Source organism: Mugil cephalus, chromosome 4 (genome assembly GCF_022458985.1).
Source record: "Mugil cephalus isolate CIBA_MC_2020 chromosome 4, CIBA_Mcephalus_1.1, whole genome shotgun sequence".
Classification (NCBI taxonomy): Eukaryota; Metazoa; Chordata; class Actinopteri; order Mugiliformes; family Mugilidae; genus Mugil; species Mugil cephalus.
The window spans coordinates 11,528,625-11,545,719 of NC_061773.1; the positions used below are offsets into that span (position 1 = coordinate 11,528,625).

At 42.2% G+C, this 17,095-nt stretch overlaps 1 protein-coding gene across 1 annotated transcript; it reads right to left on the minus strand.

Annotated features, from left to right (window-relative positions):
• Window positions 1-879: 879 nt before the first annotated feature.
• ppm1j (protein phosphatase, Mg2+/Mn2+ dependent, 1J) lies at window positions 880-16,573 on the minus strand. Its single transcript, XM_047583611.1, has 10 exons — window positions 16,027-16,573; window positions 9,951-10,068; window positions 8,283-8,612; window positions 7,786-7,898; window positions 7,575-7,659; window positions 7,021-7,139; window positions 6,506-6,569; window positions 6,119-6,226; window positions 3,695-3,846; window positions 880-2,299 (listed from the first exon to the last, which is right to left on the minus strand). Exons 1-10 carry the CDS (start codon window positions 16,281-16,283, stop codon window positions 2,152-2,154), a joined length of 1,494 nt encoding a protein of 497 aa, XP_047439567.1. The 5' UTR covers window positions 16,284-16,573; the 3' UTR covers window positions 880-2,151.
• Between the last annotated feature and the right edge of the window lie 522 nt (window positions 16,574-17,095).

Consider the following 17,095-nt stretch of genomic DNA (forward strand, 5'->3'; position numbering starts at 1 on the left):
GAGGGATGGGTGTGGATCTCATCAGCAGAGTGATCCTCAAACTAAACAAGACAAAAAACCTGTATTGTAGACATGCTGGATGAGATTCTAAGTATAATTGTTCTATCTAAAGGCCACACAACAGGACGTGCAGCTCTAAAAATAATCTAGCTAACAATAATGGGTGGACGAGTATTGTTTTGAATGACCTGTGTCGGAAGCTATTTAGAGGAAAGGGAATAATGTTACATTCAGTGCTCTGTACTGGAGTAACAACAGCAAACAAACAAAGCATTGCAGCCTTTAGGAAACTTCAATTTAACTTACACTCATGACAGAAGCCCAGTTATGCAAATGTGATGGAGAAAAACATCCTGTGACTGATTATAATGAGAAAGTGTTAGGAAAGTTTTGCTATTTTATAAACATCTTATTATTTTGAGATATAACATTGTTACTTTGATAAAACTGCTACTTATTTGAGACATTATCTAATTCATTAGACGCGTCTTCTCATTACTTTGAGATACTCGTCATTATTTTGATAAAGTTACTTATCTTTGTGAGACAGTAACTTATTAGTTTTTGATACCAACTTATTATTATGTGAAATGTTACATGTCAATAACATAAGATGCAATTTATTTGAAAAAAAAACAACTTTTCATTTTCATTTCAACATCATACCGTAATCAATCCTTTTATATATTTATATCATTTAATGTCTTTTCATCACATCCACAGAAAAAAAAATAGTAAACGTATATATTTAAATGAACTGAAACCATCCACTATGTCCGTGTTATTACTCTCTAGACTATTATTGCTACTTTTCCAGCTTAGTTTCATTTCCTTCTGTCAAACACACGGGAGTCGCAAGTGAGTAGATGAACACATTCATAAGAAATGGGAAAAATCTGATTTATTTCTAAACTGGAACACATTATCCCCCTACCACGCATGTTGGTAGCTCACACATCATCTGTCTAAAACAAACAGTTATGGATAGAAACATAAAAATAAAATCTGATACTGCTTACAACCAAAGTCGTCTCCAAAAATATATGGATAATAATCTAAATAAGAACATAACAAAAACGGTACAAAAGAGGTATGCGGCACATTCAAGGGTGCTATGGTTTTTGCCTCTTCGAAAAAGGGATCCGATTTAGTGCATCTGGAGGGAAAAGCTCCAGAGTCCCTTTCGTCTTTTAATAAGGCATATTATGTGTGAAGTTTATCACATCTTACTATACCAGGACATTTATAGCAAACAATTTACTTTCTCTTCTGAGGTTTTGATGAAGTAAACATGTAGTTAAATGAAAAAAAAAGAAAAAAAATAGATAAAATCATCACCCTCCGTTTCCTCTGCTGTTATGGTAAAAATAACACAAGTCATGTATGAGCACATTCAAATCAAAGATACCACACGTCAACAAGCTACCACAGAGCATGTGCAACTGTCTTCAAGTGCCTCGAGTGTCTTCATTCATCATTAACAAAGGAAATACTGCAACACAGACTCCACTGATTCTGTTGGGGAAAGGTCCTTTCCTCTGCTTTTTTTTTTTTTTTTTAAACTTCCTCCATGCTCCTTAAATGTACAGAAATGAATCTTGTGATTGTTTTTGTCTGACGGTTCGTTTTCTCCTATCTTCATGCCACAGCTGCATCTCTTTGGTTTCCTCACATTCTCTACTGTTACAACAAACCGTCCGATTCCGAATCTGTGGAAGGCTTTTTGCTTCTTTTCTGTCCTTTTCTTTTTTTTTACAAAATGGAGTCACGATTATGGGAATTACATGGAAAGGAACAATCCAGCGGCTCGGCCTTCGACGTAAACGAGAAGAAACAACAAAAATACTACGAGGAGTTAATTCTCACTGGCAACCGTTACAAAACAGCAGGTTTGGGAGGAAGATGGCGACGCCGCTTACAATGTTGGTGGAAAATCTTTTGTCGCGAGAATGAGAGCAACCGAAGGAAGGAGATGGGAGACTGGCCCCGGGTTAAGGTGACCGGGTCGATGAAGGCGCTGCTCAGACGCGAGCCTTCTCTATGACAAAGGTGTCTTCGTCTCCCTCCACCCCGTCGTCGCTCTGGGGTTTAGGGGGATTTAGAGGGACCCTAAAGAGTCGGCCCCGTCGTAGCGGCCGCTGCGACGCCTCGTCATGTCTCTGACTCTTGCCCCGCCAGCGGGATGACAAACACGGTGATGTCATCCCCCGAGCCCAGTCTGTCATTGGGTAGCCGCCAGCCGCGCTCCTTCAGCACTCCTCTTGACCTCATCAGCAGGTCCTGAGCTGCCAGGGTGTATCTGAGAGGAGCAGGAAGCATAAACAGTCATTACAAAAGTGAGGTGCACTCGCTAATAGGCCTCTTTCACAAAGGTCATTTTGACTTATCACAGGAGGGCGAGCGCATGGGTTTTAATAATCATTGCACACAGAGCGCGGTCCGGCTTCGGTGTAGGCTGGTTCACCGTCACGGCTTAATGGGGCACATTAACACAACCCTGCCATCGTTAATATACCTCTGCTTTCACTACTGTGACAAATGAAATGTCAAGTCTAATTAAGGACAATCACAGAATCCGCACTGACATTAAAACAGACAAAAAACATCCTGTTTATTAGCCGCTCTTCAAGGGGAAGAAAGGCACAAATCCTGGTTATAAGCAAAAGAAATGATAAAACAATTATGTGAAATGAGACATGAGACCCGGCGTCCTCGTATGGAGACATTATGTTTTAGGTTTGTTGCTTATTCTGCTTCATTTAGACCTGTTGTCCTCATAAGGAGACACTTTTGTCTGCCATATGCTGGCAGCAAAGGGTGAGTACACTTGTTTATTTATGCTTATCAACTTCTCTAGTTTAATATGACTCGTTGGAAGACATGGGGCTTTCATCGGTTCTGCTTTTGCTTTAAAATTAACGTTTTTTTATTCTGGTACACACTGATGACTTAAATTGTAATATACAGTGAAATAATCCCTGTGTCAATATATTTTTTTTCCCCAAAAACTACTTACAGTTCAAAGATAATGCTTATTTTGTATACTTCTCAGGTCCTACTAATCCCACATACCTAAAGATCTTAATATTATCTTAAAGGAATTCCAAATAAATTCTTGGGTCTGAAGAGGTTAATGGTGAAATGTACCTAAAAGGTATCTGAAACATTACAAAGAGCCCCAGTTACACACAAAGGGCTCATACGTGTACTGATGAATGAACTTGTTCAAACAAATAAAGCCGTCGAATCAACATGAAAGAAAAACATTACTCTCTAAGAAACAGGAGTATCAGCTGACATCAACGAAAGTGCATGAAAGCAGCACTTAAGTAGAGTCTTGAGGAAAAATACTCGCCACACCTAGTGATTCATTCTGACGTAATTATTGTTGTAGTGTATATGAAATCCAACCTTCTTTGAGCAAATAATCAATGGCATGAAATGAAAACTTTAATGAACCCTTAAAATGTCCTGAAATCTGCTTATAACCACATTACAATGATAATTTGTTATTTCATTTATTATAAGTCTCAAAGGAATAGTTCTACAAAAACTATACCTCTGTCACCACCTAGTGGACGAACTAGAGAATGAACAGTGTTGACTTTCTGCAGCTTTCCTGACCGTGATCTCACAGCGCATGACTAACATACAGCGAAACCTAACGTAACGGATTATGTAGGAGGCCGCATACCTCATGGGATCAGAGGGGTCACAGCAGGATAAGTACGATGACACAGCATCTGCCACTTCCTTGTCGGTCGTTACATCCCACAGTCCATCTGTGCCCATCACCAAGACGTCGTCCGGGCCATGTTTATTTTCATCCAGGTTGTAAACCTTCACCTGTTAACGACATAGTTATTTTTAATAAACTCAAAAAAGTCACCATTTCCTGTATGTGTGCGTGTGTGGTGCTAGAAGATTAGCAAATGTTGGCATGCAAGGGGCATGACCTCCATTTGCTGTAGTAAAGCTGCTCATGTTAAGTAACATGTTTTTTTTTTTTTGGTTTGGTTTACATTAAACTGAGTCAATAATTGAGAGTGACTTTCACCCAGTATTTTGTGGCCAGATGATACAAGCTAAAAAAACAGAGGTTGGCCAACAACCCTGTGATGTTGAGCTGAGCAGTACTTGAACAGGAAATGAGAAATAAAAGTGCAGCAAGAGGAAGAGAATATATTTAACTCCATAATACAAAAATGAGAAGTGATGTGATTTAGTCTAAAGGGCAACCAAGTGAGAGCACAGAAACACACTCTGTGAAGTTGAGATGAAACGCCCAAGGGCAGCGCAATGTTGTGTTACTGACCGATACCAGAGGAAGCAAACATCGGTGTACTGCTGATTTATCAGCTTATGATGGGAAGTTTAAAATAATGCAGCGCAACAAGAGATTCGGGTTTTGTTTTGTTTGTTTGTTTTTTTCGGCTTCATGCGTTTCACTTCCTAAACAGCCTGGAGCTACTAGCCTCAAGCTGAGATGAGGAACTGACTGCAGAGCTACCATCTCTCCAACTCAACACACTCTCCACGGACTCAAGGGACGTCAGTGAAGGTGGAGCGCCGCTTAAGGGAAACATTTTTAGGAACGGCTGAATTCCAAGAAAAAATCCTTGACTTACAACTGGTATTGGATGAAACACGGACTTAAAAAATAAAGGCAAATAGAATATGTATACTCACTTACCACTTTATTAGGTACACCTGTTCAATTGTTTGTTAACACAAATAGCTAATCGGCCAATCACATGGCTGTAATTCAATGCATTTAGGCATGTAGAGGTGATTAAGACAACTTGCTGAAGTTCAAACCGAGCGTCAGAATGGGGAAGAAAGGGAATTTAAGTGACTTTGAACGTGGTATGGTTGTTGGTGCCAGACGGGCTGGTCTGAGTGTTTAAGAATCTCCTGATCATCAACCACCCTTAGTGTTTACAGACAATGGTCTGAAAAAGAGAAAATATCCAGTGAGCAGCAGTCGTGTGGACAAAAAAATGCCTTGTTGATGTGAGAGGTCAGAGGAGAATGGGCAGACTGGTTGGAGATGATAGAAAGGCAACAATATGTTCTACAACACGCAGAAGATGAGCTACAGCAGCAGACGACCACACCGGTGCCACTCCTGTCAGCTAAGAACAGGAAACTGAGACTACAGTTCACACAGGCTCACTACAATTGAACAATAGAAGAGTGGAAAAACATTTCCTGGTCTGACGAGTCTCGATTTCAGTTGTGACATTCAGATGACAGGGTCAGAATTTGACATAAACAACATGAAAGCATGGATCCATCCTGCCTTGTATCAACGGTTCAGGCTGTTGTGTGGGGGATATTTACTTGAAACACTGGTACAAACTGAGCATGGTTTAAATGCCACAGCCTACCTGAGTGTTGTCGCTGAGCATGTCCATCCCTACTTCCAGCAGGATAATGCACCATGTCACAAAGTTCATATCATCTCAAACTGGTTTCTTGAACATGACAATGTGTTCACTGTACTCCAATGGCCTCCAGAGTCACCAGATCTCAATCCAGAAAAGAAAACTCCTTCCTGCCAAGTGTGCATAATTCGTTATGGCGATTGTCGACTGTTCCGTCTTGTTTTTTTGTACTCAAATTTCCCATGGAGAGGGCCAACGTGCTGTTTAGTGTCTATCATCTTTGTCGGCTGGTTCTGTTGCCCGTCGCTACCAGATCAACTGCACATTTGCACATGTGCGACGGTAACTCTATTTGGACAAACTGCCTGAAATGCATTGCCAGAGTCATTCTGCACTGCAGATGGGTTAATTGTATTAAAATAAATTTAATCAGATTAATCATAATGATGGATTAATCTGCATTAACGTATTAATTTTGACAGCCGTACTTTAAATAGATAAAAAATATTTAAAAAAATATATCCCTGAAATAAACACAAAATTCCTTTCACATATCTAAGCAGCACATCTGTATCTGCAGCAACACTTTGGGTGATGTAGAAGAGAATCGCTCTGTGTGGCAACTTCTAAGGGTGGCTACTTGGATTTAACCTAAAGGCCGTGAGGTGGCTGAGGCAGCGATGTCCAGGCAAAGCTAAAAGCCAGCGCTGCTTTCGACTCCTCACACTCACCTCAGGGACGCAGGAGAGGAAGGGCTTGATGTAAATGTTGGAATTGTACACCTTCAGGTCGTGATCGCCCAGCCCGCGAGTCACTCCGATTGTTGCCATGACACGAGCCTGTACACACATTCACAAAAACACACACACACACATTCCGTAAGGACAAACGCTCCTGGTTGTGCTTCTGTTTCTCAGAAAATCCACTTATGAGGGATTATTAAGTGAAGACCATGTCCTCTCAGACAGTAATGAAAATACCGAGCAGGTCTCATCTGTACACGCACAGACACTACAGTTAGCAGACACCCTGAGGATTTCAGGTAATCTGCGGATTGAAGAGAGACAGCATCACCGAACTACTACTGCGGACAACTTCATCGCAGGCTGTGACCTTACCTTTTTTCCTTCTCCATATATCAGGGGGAATTTCAGATCATCTTCAACAATCGTCTTATAAGCCCTAGAACAGAAAACACATGTACAAACTTGAGTCCTCATCTTCTTCAAAATCAAAATGCTGACATTTTGATTTCTCTGGGTAGATAAAGCTGCACTCCTCTTAGGGGAGGACTTGCATTTGTGCATGTAGGTTTACTGTCATGGATCACAGGGACATTTAATGGAACTAAGACATCATTGATATATATATATGTATCTGCATAGAAAATGGTCTATAGTCCCAGCCTCTCAAATGTGACTATTTACCACTTCTGTCTGATTCATATAACCGTGAAATGGGTACTTTGGATTTTGAATAAAAAGAATCTAAATGTCAACTTGAATCGGAAATGGTGATAACTGCTGCTCTAAAACTGTCCTGAATACACAAAGGGTGATCGACGCAGACAGAGTGAGGCGGCAAAAAGTGACGAAAGGTCAGAAATGTAATTAACAAGGATCTCCAGATTTACCAGCCGGTCATGGTGTGGTCTCTGTAGAGCATCTTTTTGCCCAGCTCGCTGTGCTGGATCCTGCGAGGAAACTCAATGTGAGTGAACTCATTACCCAGGAGCTCAGGCCTCAGGAAACCCTGCAGGGACACACAAAAGTGGGCCGTCTGTCACGTCACGGCCGGCTGTTTTTTTTTTTTCTTTTTTAAACTTTTTTAACACAGAGGGCAATAAGATTGCTTGTGTGACAGAAGAGCTGCATTGCAGTGCGTTGTATACTGAAGACAAAAAAAAAGAAAGAAAAAACGTCTCCCTGTTTTAGCAGCAAACATCATCCACCCACTCTGTGACTCAGAGCCACAAAACAGGCAACTCATGACTCAATTTATTTCAGTGCGATACCGAACTGTCAGTTAAACCTTACATAACTGTGCCTGCTCATAAAATAAACTCCTCCTTATAGAGATGGATATGAACTCACAAGCTAAAGACGCCTCTATGAAGTAAATGTGCGTCTTAAAGTAAAAAAAAAAGAAAAAAAAAGTATTTGTCATAAGATAAAGGATAAGTAATACCAGATACTGTAGCCGCTGTCTCTCTGACTCAGGTGTGAATTCATTAGTCATGGGAATGACTTCATTATTCCGTATGATTATGGCCCTGCAGAGAAAAAGGAGAAGAAAGAACAATTAACTGGAAAAATGGTTATCGGGAAAAGATTATATGACGCAAGGGAACCCCGGGTGGCGCACAGAGCTGTCACATGATAAACCACGTCGCTCTCACCTGCTGTCTCCAGCATTGGCTACGTAGAGCTTTCCCATTAGGTGAATGGCGGCTAAGGCACAGCACCCACCGGAAATGGTATAGGACCCCTTTTCCTTTTCAATTAGGTCGTCCTGGAACAAAGCGAGAGAAAAATCAGAAAAATCTGAGCTCACTTTGCTCCTCATCAACATGACAGGCTCATTATTTCATTTATTGTTTTTTAACCATGTGTTTTCATATTAAACAGAAACAATGAATGAGTGAGTGCTGACTAAAAGATATCTGCCTCCACTGATCCCTGCAGTACCTCTGCGTACCCCCCAGGGGCTGCAGACCCCCTGTTGAAAACCTATGACCTAGACTGTGGGTTCTTTGATACATAATCTGCTGTGTTGTTGCTCAAAGATAGAAATGTGCAAAAATAAATAAATAAATAAAGGCCTGGTACAGCTGAGAATATGCAAACTGCGGTTTATTTGTTTCTTCACATGCATTGTTTGCCATCATCTGCTCACCATCTGCTTGAAGGCAGTCTCTATGACTCCCATAACCAGGCTCTCCAGACTAACCACCTTCTCCATGTAATAGCGCACTGAGGAGTCGGTGACAGCATCGGGGTCCTCCGGTTCCTGCGACGCTCCTTTCTTTGAATCTGCTTGGTACGGGCTGCCGTTCTTGGCCAGGCAGATGGGAGGCGCACTGTTGGGGTTCTCCAGCAGGTGGCAGATTTCTCCCAGCCGGTCTCTGATGAGGCGGTGGAGGAGCTTGGAGGCCATGATGGCCGCGCCGGAACCTGCGTGTCCATCGAACACCCCCCAGAAGTGAAGGGGGATTCCTGTGCCATCCTAGGGAAAAGGAGATAGACGTGAATACGCGAGCTGGTTAAAGATAATGTAAGGACACATGAAATAACACAAAAGTAATTCCTATGTTTTCCTGATTTAGAAAAGCTCATGTGGGATTACAACTCTGCAGAGAAGGCGCAGCTTTGTGAGGGTTTACAGGCTCTGGGGCTGAAGCTGGTGACATTTTAATACTCCGCAATATGTTTTTTTCCATTTCAGTTCTTACTGAACAACAAAAACAGTTCTGTTTTATTATAATATCATAGGAAACTCTTGTGAGACTTATTCCCATGATTTGTATGGAAATTTTTGCCACGTAGCCCAAATGTACCTTTAGCAGCAGTGCATCCTGCTTTATATTTGATAATAATTATTGAAAAAAAGTACTAAAACCATGAAATTGAGGTATATTAACCCTCTGTAAAAACTCATCCCGTTAAATACGTTTGCTGCACTATTATGACACAATGCGTAATGGGAAGGCGTTTCCACTGCAGTGTTCACTGGGTTTGGAGGCATGATTACAGGCCAAGTTGGCCGGCCGGGCTAACTAACAAACAAGCACAAGACATCTGCTTACCGCTCTGATGCTCGACTAAAGTGGGGGAAGGGTGCAACGAGGGATGATGTCATTAATTTACACCAAATGGAGGGCGTGCATGTGCACGAGAGCTGGACTCAACTGGAGCCTCAAACTGATTCTCTGACCTGAGGTCTGTGGTGTGAATACATATTTTTGAACTGACCCTTGGCAGCTTGTTTCCACAGAGAGCAGCGGAAACCCAACCCTGACTGATGTTAGCGTCAGCTTTTTAATCTGATGAGGCAAACTCAATTTTAGCTATTTTTTTTTTTTGGTGTGAAATATTCACTATGTGTTCATTATGTTCTGCTTAGATTTCAGCCTCAACGTGTTAAAACTCACAAGGGAACCGCAAAGGCGGTGTGTGTAGACACACTAAGACATTGAGTCATTGTTTCAGGGAAATAAAAAAAAAAATCTAATGTTCAATGACAAAAAACTCGAGTTAAAGTCATTAAATGTGGTTATAGGTCTTTTCGACGCACATTTAAATGTCGAATGTTTCAGACACAGTAACAAAACAAAGAGGATTAGGAATATATCATGAAAAATGAGAAGTCCAAGAAGTAGGGAAACAAGGTGTGTCCGTCAATTTCAGGTAAGATGAGTAGACAAAGTCACGCTGTATTCACGGATAAGGTGAGGCCGTTCGAATGCACTGCTGCTTTGGGCAACACGTCAGGAATTTAAAACACCTTTCAGTATATAAAACACTGCTATCACTGATTATTTGGAGCCACCAGCCCTTCACTCACCCCGCCGTTGTCCTCTAGCAGAGTGGAGTTGCGGTGTTTGCCACTCGGCTTCTTCACAAACAGTTTCTCGCACGAGGCCTGGTCCTCGTTCAGCATGCTCTTCCCCGCATTGATCACCCTGTTAGAGGAAGACGCGAGGACGAAAGGTGAGCCGGGTGATTTATGGTGTTTGCTCTCGTTCCTCTAACCACATGAAAACACAATAGCGGCCAGAGAGATGGAGAGAGGGCCGAACAATGAGGTAGAAAGCGAGGCAGGATGGAGTCATGTCCCCGCGGGAGTCTGCAGGAGGGATTAAGTGTTTTTATTGTGAGATGATTCCTATGGAGGGTAATGGCTTTAGAGCAATGCACCTAGCAACATCATCTATTCTGTTGCAGCAGTGTTCAGTGAAACTACCAATGCACAAGAGTGTCATTAAGACACTGGCGAGGTTACAGCACACACTCTGACGGCAAAAGGGCTAAAATTTAAAAATATCCAGGAGCACATTGACATCTGCAGGTATTTTTCACAGGTGCATTCTCAGAACCATCTCATTACACAAACAGCTTGGCCATACAGGTACTTTGGCTTGCTCCATGATTACAGGTCGTATTACTCTGTATTGTTAAACATTTTAAATGCATGGCTTATGGTTCACTATTCAGGCAGCCACCGGTTTCAAATTGCATATTCACCCTGACTGCAGCTCGAGTTTCCATATAACTTAAGTCAGTGATGGATTGTAACACTCTTCGGGTCTATGGTGCAGACTTTTCTTTATGCTTCGGCTAAAGAAAAGTCAGTATAACCTTATGTCAGACAATGTCTATGTCACAGGCAACAGTTGTGTAATCACACATCAAGCAGACACAAAGGTGCATTTGCATTACTTTTGAAGACTTGTTCACTCTTTGTTTTACGAAGGAGTATAAGGGCCAGCCAAGCAAAAAAACAAAAACAAAAAAAAACATCCGGGCAAAACAATAAATAAATATCAAACTACAAGCTATAGTCAATGTCTGCCTCTACAAATGACTTGATTAAGCAATATTTCAGAATTGGCTTCAGTATCAGGACGTTGAAGAGACTGTGTCGGAAAGTTTGTTTATTCAAGAGGACAAACCAGACAAACATGGAGGAGGTGGCCGCATTCATAGAAAATCAAATAGCTGGAAATGGACAGATGCGGGCATATTGGTGGTTGCACCTGCAAGCAATATTTTTTTTCTCTTGTGCCTGCCTTTTTTTTTTTTTTTTTTTTATTGCCGGCCCTAATACTCCTTCGCATTGTTTCCACCAAACCCTGAGGGAAACATCTGCCTCTTAAGTCGAGTTGAGTGAGATAATTCTCTGTAAGTTAATTGAAATCAACACGCCATTATACATACAGAATCTGATCCATGGCTAATAAAAAAAGCATTGATTAAATCTGCTTTAGCTTCGGCTTAAGCAAGTTTTAAGAATCTCCCGGGGGAATGGAAACTAATGGACGTCTGGCCGAGCAGGAAAACTACAGCTAAAAGTCTACTCAAAGTGGTTGGCTGTGCCGCGATGTGCACGCGATTTATGGACAACAACAAGCAAACATCCACTGGCATGGCCCTTTAAGCTGCCACATGAGGACGACTGGGAAAGGCTGCAGTCTGGACGTCATGCTGGCATATTACTTAACATTTTCACTTTCAATTATAGATAAATGCCACATTAGCTGGATAATACAGCATAATGCCCGGTGTGCAATTCCAGGAATTCAAGTATTGTCGTTAAAATTCCTTTGGAAACCTCTACAGAAGAGGGATTAGTGCTTTATCAGTGAATGTGGGGATCATCGGAGGAGAAGAAAAAGACAGACTAAGAAGAGTAGAAATGAAAAGGATGAGCTCAGGTCAAACAAAGGAGATGAGAGAAGTCTTAAGTAAAAAATCTTATCCGAATAAGATTTCTGACTTCTCGCTTTCCACATAATTCGGCTGATTACAGTCATTACAGAAAATGGAGGCTGGCAGGCCCGGGCTCTGATATCAGCGAATTACAAATATGAGGCTCAAAATGCAGCGACTGCCCAAATCTGGATTATAAAAAGCCCTTTCAGTTTCTAATCAGCTGAAAGCAGTGGACAAGCGCTACAGTGTCCCGCACTGTGCTCCCTGCATTAGGTCTAATGACAGCGAAGAATTTCACATCACCTCTAAACATTCTGTCAAGACTGAGACGTATTCAGAGTGGACGCACGGCTGTGGGAGGAACAAGTCTGCATCTGTACTGGAATATGATCACAAAAAATACACAATGTTCTGCCAGTAAACCTCCTTTTTAATCTTTGGCCCTGTGTGCTGCTTCGTTTACTGGAGCTTCCCTCTGAACTGTTTTGGTCGCTGTCATGTGTTATCTGTAAAAAGCTGGCACAAAATCGCCCAGGTCCTGCAAGGCTTGGATGAAAACTGGAATTAAATGTATGCTTTTTATTTCCTGTTATTAAGTGGCTTTGTTCTAAACGCCGCTAAAGGCCTACAGTATGTTGGGCTAGCTAAAAGGTCACGTACAAGGAATGATTAGACCATCACTTTTAACAGTAAGAAACAATGAGGCTGAATATGAAAGTAAACTGTTTCATTTTCTCATGCAACAAACTCCCACACCCACGCCCACGGTACAGACTCAGCAGTCCCTCTGTTTTGAAAGCAAATCACATGAGCTTAATAAACCATAATTGAACATACTGTTCGCTGCGTGGGAGGATGCTATTCTAAACAAAGAGCTCAAGCCCTCCCATTAAGTGACTTTCACATATCTGTCTTTCGGTCATACTGTTCCCCAACCTGTGACTGAAAATGATGTTGGTCATGTTTGGTAAAACACTCCTCCTGTATATTATGCAAGGAAGGCCTAAAAAGGGGAAGTTGAGAGTTCCAGTGAATTCTCGAGTTGCGACTGTTTGGCACTTTAACGTCACTTGTTTGATGAAAACGTTCCACTATGGACCTCATCTCTCAGTCTCTCAGGGAAAATAAGGCAAATTCATGCACTAAACCATAAAGCTGCGGTATATATAATAAGAGAAGTCTCTTCTCCATGTTTCATCATAACCGCCAAGGTTGCTTTATGGACATTTTATGGTTCAGTCAGAGGCAGAGCAGCCGTGTGTGTATAATCCACTGAATGGAAACATGTCTGAAACTTTTTAGACTTTGAGTTGCTGCTGATCTAAAACATGGACGTAACCTTGGTAACCGTGCAGCGTCTTTGTTCCTCATTAGTTCAACACTATTTTCACATAACTGTTCACCACAGAGTTTCAAATGTACCTGCCTGGTCTACACTGGGTTTGTACCTAAACCCTCAGCTTGTGGCACAGGCACATTTCAAAGAACAACAGCGAGCACTCTGAGTGAATATTTTAGAAAGAGAAACTTGGCTGCTTCCGACTGAGGCTGCCTCAGGTAGATATTGGCAGGCCGACAAACAATGCAGGCCCAATCCTGCGCTCCGGTAAAGTCTTCATGAGGATCATTAAAGAATTGGGCAAGTCATACTCTGAATTCCTTTTCGGGGAGAGGAAGCTGCTGATCACGTTTGTGCGCCACGCAGTGAAATGAAGAAATGAAAGCTTAGAGGTGAGACACGACAACAACAAAAACAAAAACAGGCACAGCAGCGACATTGTTGAGATGGAGATACGATAAGTCCTTTCATCAGTTTAGAAGCTGGATAATTAAAAAAAAATATAGCCCATCACACTATGAACCCTGCCTGGGCCAGATCGGCAAAGAGGAAATGAATTATTATTATGCAAATTACATGTACAACTAAAGGATTACAAACAACTATTCTCATTTGGTTATTTTTCTAAATTCAATGATTATTCTCTCTATAAAAGGGTTGACAACTGTAGAAAATATTAAGAGAATGCCTTCAAATGCTTCATGTTATCCAACATGGTGTCTAAAGGTCAAATATGTTCAGAACACATCAAATTAAAATCCTATTTTTAACATTTGAGCTCACAAACATTAAAAAAAGAATGACATCAGTAACAGGTTAGAAGCGGTTCCAAATCTCTTGAGAGTTTCATTTTTACTACATCACTCAAACATTATCATGTCCCCATTTCTCAGAAGGATCAGTTCGGTCTGTTCTCTAGACAAGCACTTAAATCTCTCCGGGATCATGAAACTCTTCTCATTCTATATTGTGCTCTTTTTTTCCACAAACTGTTCACCACATCACACGACTTCTTGTATGCATGCTGTACGATTTCTTTTGTACTCAAGGATCTCTCAGCTTAAAACCAAAAGCATCCCAAACATTAAAGTGATAATGACCTCAGCACGAGGGCCTGGAAACGTGCCTCCATATTAAACGGTGTTAAATAGGCCTCTGACGAAAGGACTTTGAGGGACACATATTTATGCGGGCACAGTGATGCACAGCATCAGTTAAGACTCGTTATCTCCAGCATCCTGAATGGTAGACGTACTTTACGTTAAAAATCCACTTTGGTGTGTCTAATTTCTGACAAATTAAGAAAGTGTAACTGCAACAGAAGACCAGAATCTGCCAGATCATTCTGACACCAGGCCAAGAAGGCCTAACCAATAAATCCTCATTACCACCAGAGCGACAGAAGCACACTAATTAAGGGATATTAAAGTGGAAAAGTTGTTCGGGGTTTGAATGAAAGCCAGCAGGGCAGCCTCCAACTGGACGGCATCCACTTGCCGTGTTTGGCCATGATGGTTCCTGCTCATTATAGCTAAAGGGGAGTAAACTCCACGGGACAGAGGAGATGGCGCTGATAGATGCTCCAGTACATACGTTCTGCTCTGTGAAGACAACACGTTCAGCCCGGTGATATGAAGTGTTCCTTTACAGATAAAGCCTTCTAGTTTTGACCAGTCCACAGATAGGGGGGCTGCCTTATCCGAGGGTATCAGCTGTGTAAGAGTACAATAACTTCTCTTATCAGTCTTTAATGCCAATTATACTCGTCTACTCCCAGTGTAATGATTTAACACTGATGGACTTTGGGATTTTCACACTCTGCACTAAGTACGCTTTGTGATCTGACACGTGAACAGATGATGCACTGTAAACAGCACCGCCGTGATTACAGGTTCGGTGACTCACGTCAAACTGCTGCAGAACGTGGAGGGATTTCACTGATGACAGTGCAGAGTCCCTAAAGAATATACCCTCACTTTTTTTTTTTTTGCATTATCCTCAGTCAACCTTTCCCATTCAACCTTCTGAGGCTGTCGTCATCACTAATCTCAGCCCCTGTCCCCTTGAGACTTTCTGCGTGAGTCAGCTTCTTTTTTTTTTTTTTTTCTGGGTCCAGGAGGACAGGCAGGAGTGGTATAGTCCACATACAGCTGAACCGATCCTATTCAGTCCTCCATGACTCCCCCCGCCATCTGGGGTGGTGGAATGTCTGACAGTGCTTTTGCTCAGCAGGAATCACCCGGGCAGCACAATTTGGGCCAATGGTGTGAATGAAATTCTGCTGCATTGTTTCTACCTGTGAGAGTACTGCAGGTGTACTGGAGCATGAATGCACCATCAGTAAAAACCGAGGACGGGAGGAGTGCGGTTCCCACAAATGTGAATGGGTCATTTAACAACAAAACCTGTCTCCTGTTATTCAGAGAGACGCTGAGACCTGAGCTCTGTGGTCTTCAATATTAAAAACATAGTGAATGCAAGTATTCACCCAGACAGGTTTAGGGACTAGGTATTTCCTGCCACCACTTTTGTCTGGCCTTGCATTGCCAGCGTAAGTCTTTAGAATTGAGATATCTGAGGAGGAGCCTGAGATATCTTAAATGCCTGCGCCTTGATATAATTACAGTGGGAACTGCTCCAGATTCACATCATTTACAGTAGCACAGAGGAGGAACACTGAGGTAGAAAATGTTGAATAGAAACCAAAAAAAAGGGGGGGCCGTATTGGCCATCATCTGGTTGCTGCAATGCACTGGGAGCCGCTGCAGCATTAAGAACAGTTCACAGGCCTGGCAAGCACAGGGCTCATGAAGACACTTGAATCAGATCGATTAAATTAATGAGGGATATGTCACTGAATGCCACTCACTCTGCGTATCCCGTCCGCCAGTGAAGCCTGCTGTCTCTCTTTAACGTGAGCACCGGCCGCGACGCGTGCTCGGTGGAGTACTGCAGGAGCTCCGGGGTGAGGTCCAAGAAATCCGGCCGGCCGTAGGGGAAGCGCGGCGGCAGGCTGTCCGAGCCGCAGGTCTGGCCGCCACCTGAGTGATGGTTGTGGTGGTGGTGTCCGTGCGGCACCATCCCTCCCACCAGATTGGACATCGCGTTTCTAACTTTGCTAATCATAATCGGCGCTAAAAACGGGGGGAAAGAATGAAATAAAATAAAAGGTCCGGACGGAGGATTAAACGCGACGTGATGTTGCGTCGGGAAGAAAAAAAACGAAAACACGATGCATAGCCAGTGACGAGGATCATTTCAGGAAGCGATGTTTTTTTTCCTTCTTGTTGGCCCCATGTGACAGCTTTCAGAAAGGCAGACGCGATGTTTTCCTCATTCACACTGAATAAAACCTCACTGGCTGCGTATGCAGGCTGTAACCCGGCAGGAGGCTGTGTCTCATCTCGGAAGGCAGGGCTTCACGGGGATGTGCCACCAGCCATCATACGCGTCCAAAAATAATACAAACATCAGCATCTATGAGAAATATATATGTACTGAGTATATTTAGACGGAATTTCAACGTGAAACGCCAGTCTTTAACAATACTGGGCGTATTCATTTGTCAGCATTCACGTGTCCAAACATACAATTGATTACAGTAAAGGACTGAATGTAATGGCAGGCTGCATTAATTGTGTGATTGATTGAAGATTTATCTGAAAAATGTATTAAACTTGAGCAACGCCTTCATCTAAGATATGAACCCTTGTATTGACTTTCTGTCTGCTATGCAACTGTTGTCCTCATTAGCCAAAACTGACCAGGTCTGTCTGACTATTTATAAAGCCTAAAATAACATAACTACACACACCAATCAGCCGCAACATTAAAACAATTGACTGGAGAAACAAATAACATTGGCCATGTTGTGATAATTCAGTGTTCTTCTGGGAAAGTAATGGACCTGGCATTCATGTGGATGTTACTTACACATG

What these genes read in the sequence shown, in the direction of transcription:
- ppm1j (XM_047583611.1), bottom strand. Translation starts at nt 16,283, where the DNA reads ATGATTAGCAAAGTTAGAAACGCGATGTCCAATCTGGTGGGAGGGATG. An exon ending in TGCTAGAGGACAACGGCGGG is followed by an intron (nt 8,613 to 9,950) that starts GTGAGTGAAGGG and finishes CCTTTTCCCTAG; the next exon opens with GATGGCACAGGAATCCCCCT. An exon ending in TATATGGAGAAGGAAAAAAG is followed by an intron (nt 6,227 to 6,505) that starts GTAAGGTCACAG and finishes ATGTGTGTACAG; the next exon opens with GCTCGTGTCATGGCAACAAT.